At 36.1% G+C, this 1,019-nt stretch overlaps 1 protein-coding gene across 1 annotated transcript in view; it reads left to right on the top strand.

Moving 5' to 3' along the window:
- The window catches only part of PCNA (proliferating cell nuclear antigen), a 26,401-nt gene extending 25,682 nt beyond the window's left edge, over positions 1-719 (top strand). The window contains exon 7 of the mRNA XM_085855548.1: positions 544-719. Within this exon, the coding sequence (XP_085711674.1) occupies positions 544-623 (80 nt within the window). The 3' untranslated portion in view covers positions 624-719. The remainder of the gene's footprint in view (positions 1-543) is intronic.
- The last annotated feature ends 300 nt before the right edge of the window (positions 720-1,019 follow it).

Genomic DNA, 1,019 nt, shown 5'->3' with positions numbered 1-1,019 from the left:
GCGCGTTTATTTTAAATTCAATTTGAATTCTGTTTTCACTTTCCGTCGTCGCTAAGGTTGATTAACACTCGGTTACAGGAAGTTTTGTACCCGAGCTGACCGTCAAACCCGCTCGGGTGTATTATTACCATATGCAGGGGTGGGGTAAATTGAGAAAGTGAAGGTAAGGTAAAGATGCCGACTCTTTGAATGAGGAAATGACTTCATAATCAGTAATTCATTCATATAAATTGCCTCTTCATTTGTATTCCAACAGCATGTACATTATTTACATGTGCAACATTTCTCACTACACGATTAAAACGAAATATCTGGATTACATTTACAAAACGGTGGCGTTTTCAACTCTTCTTTGCTTTCCCGTCCTCCCTTCTCCTCCCAAATATTTTTTTTAATCTTCATCTCTATTTTCACCTTGACAAACTTTATGCCTACGGCCTTATTTTGGATTAATATTATGTATGCACGATTCCCAATGAGTGTAACATGTGAACGATACATATATGTTTGGAATGAATGAAAGGTTTGTTCCTGTGTTTCTAGTGGTGGAATACAAGATCGCTGATATGGGTCACGTCAAGTACTTTCTGGCTCCCAAGATCGTCGATGAAGATGCTTCGTAGCTTTGAATTGAAAGAAAATCAAGACAAGAGAAGGAGCTTGGTGTATGTTGTGTTGGTCGTATTTGTAATTTTTCAAAATAAAACGTTATTAACTTGCGTGTTTTTATTATTTTATTTTATGCTGGTCTGTATACTTCCCTCCTTTTGGATTGTTGGCGTGGCTTATTATTCCTTCTGGGAGTTTAGCGACTTTGTAATTTATAGTCATATTTATTGGACAAATCTATGTTTTATATTAAATCCCAACACCTCTCCCCCAATTTTTATTTGTTCGATTTAATTATCTATTTATTTAAATTGCCGGATGCTGAGATCAGCTTGATGGGCCTTTTAAGGGAAAATTCACAATTTGCGTTGACATTAATCCCTTAGCTAAAGTATGGAAATGATGTACTC

The sequence above is a fragment of the Eptatretus burgeri genome, chromosome 14 (assembly GCF_056783735.1).
Source record: "Eptatretus burgeri isolate ZD-2024b chromosome 14, Ebu_testis_v1, whole genome shotgun sequence".
Classification (NCBI taxonomy): Eukaryota; Metazoa; Chordata; class Myxini; order Myxiniformes; family Myxinidae; genus Eptatretus; species Eptatretus burgeri.
Note: the sequence above shows the minus strand (reverse complement) of the source record. Positions and strands in the feature narration are given on the sequence as shown.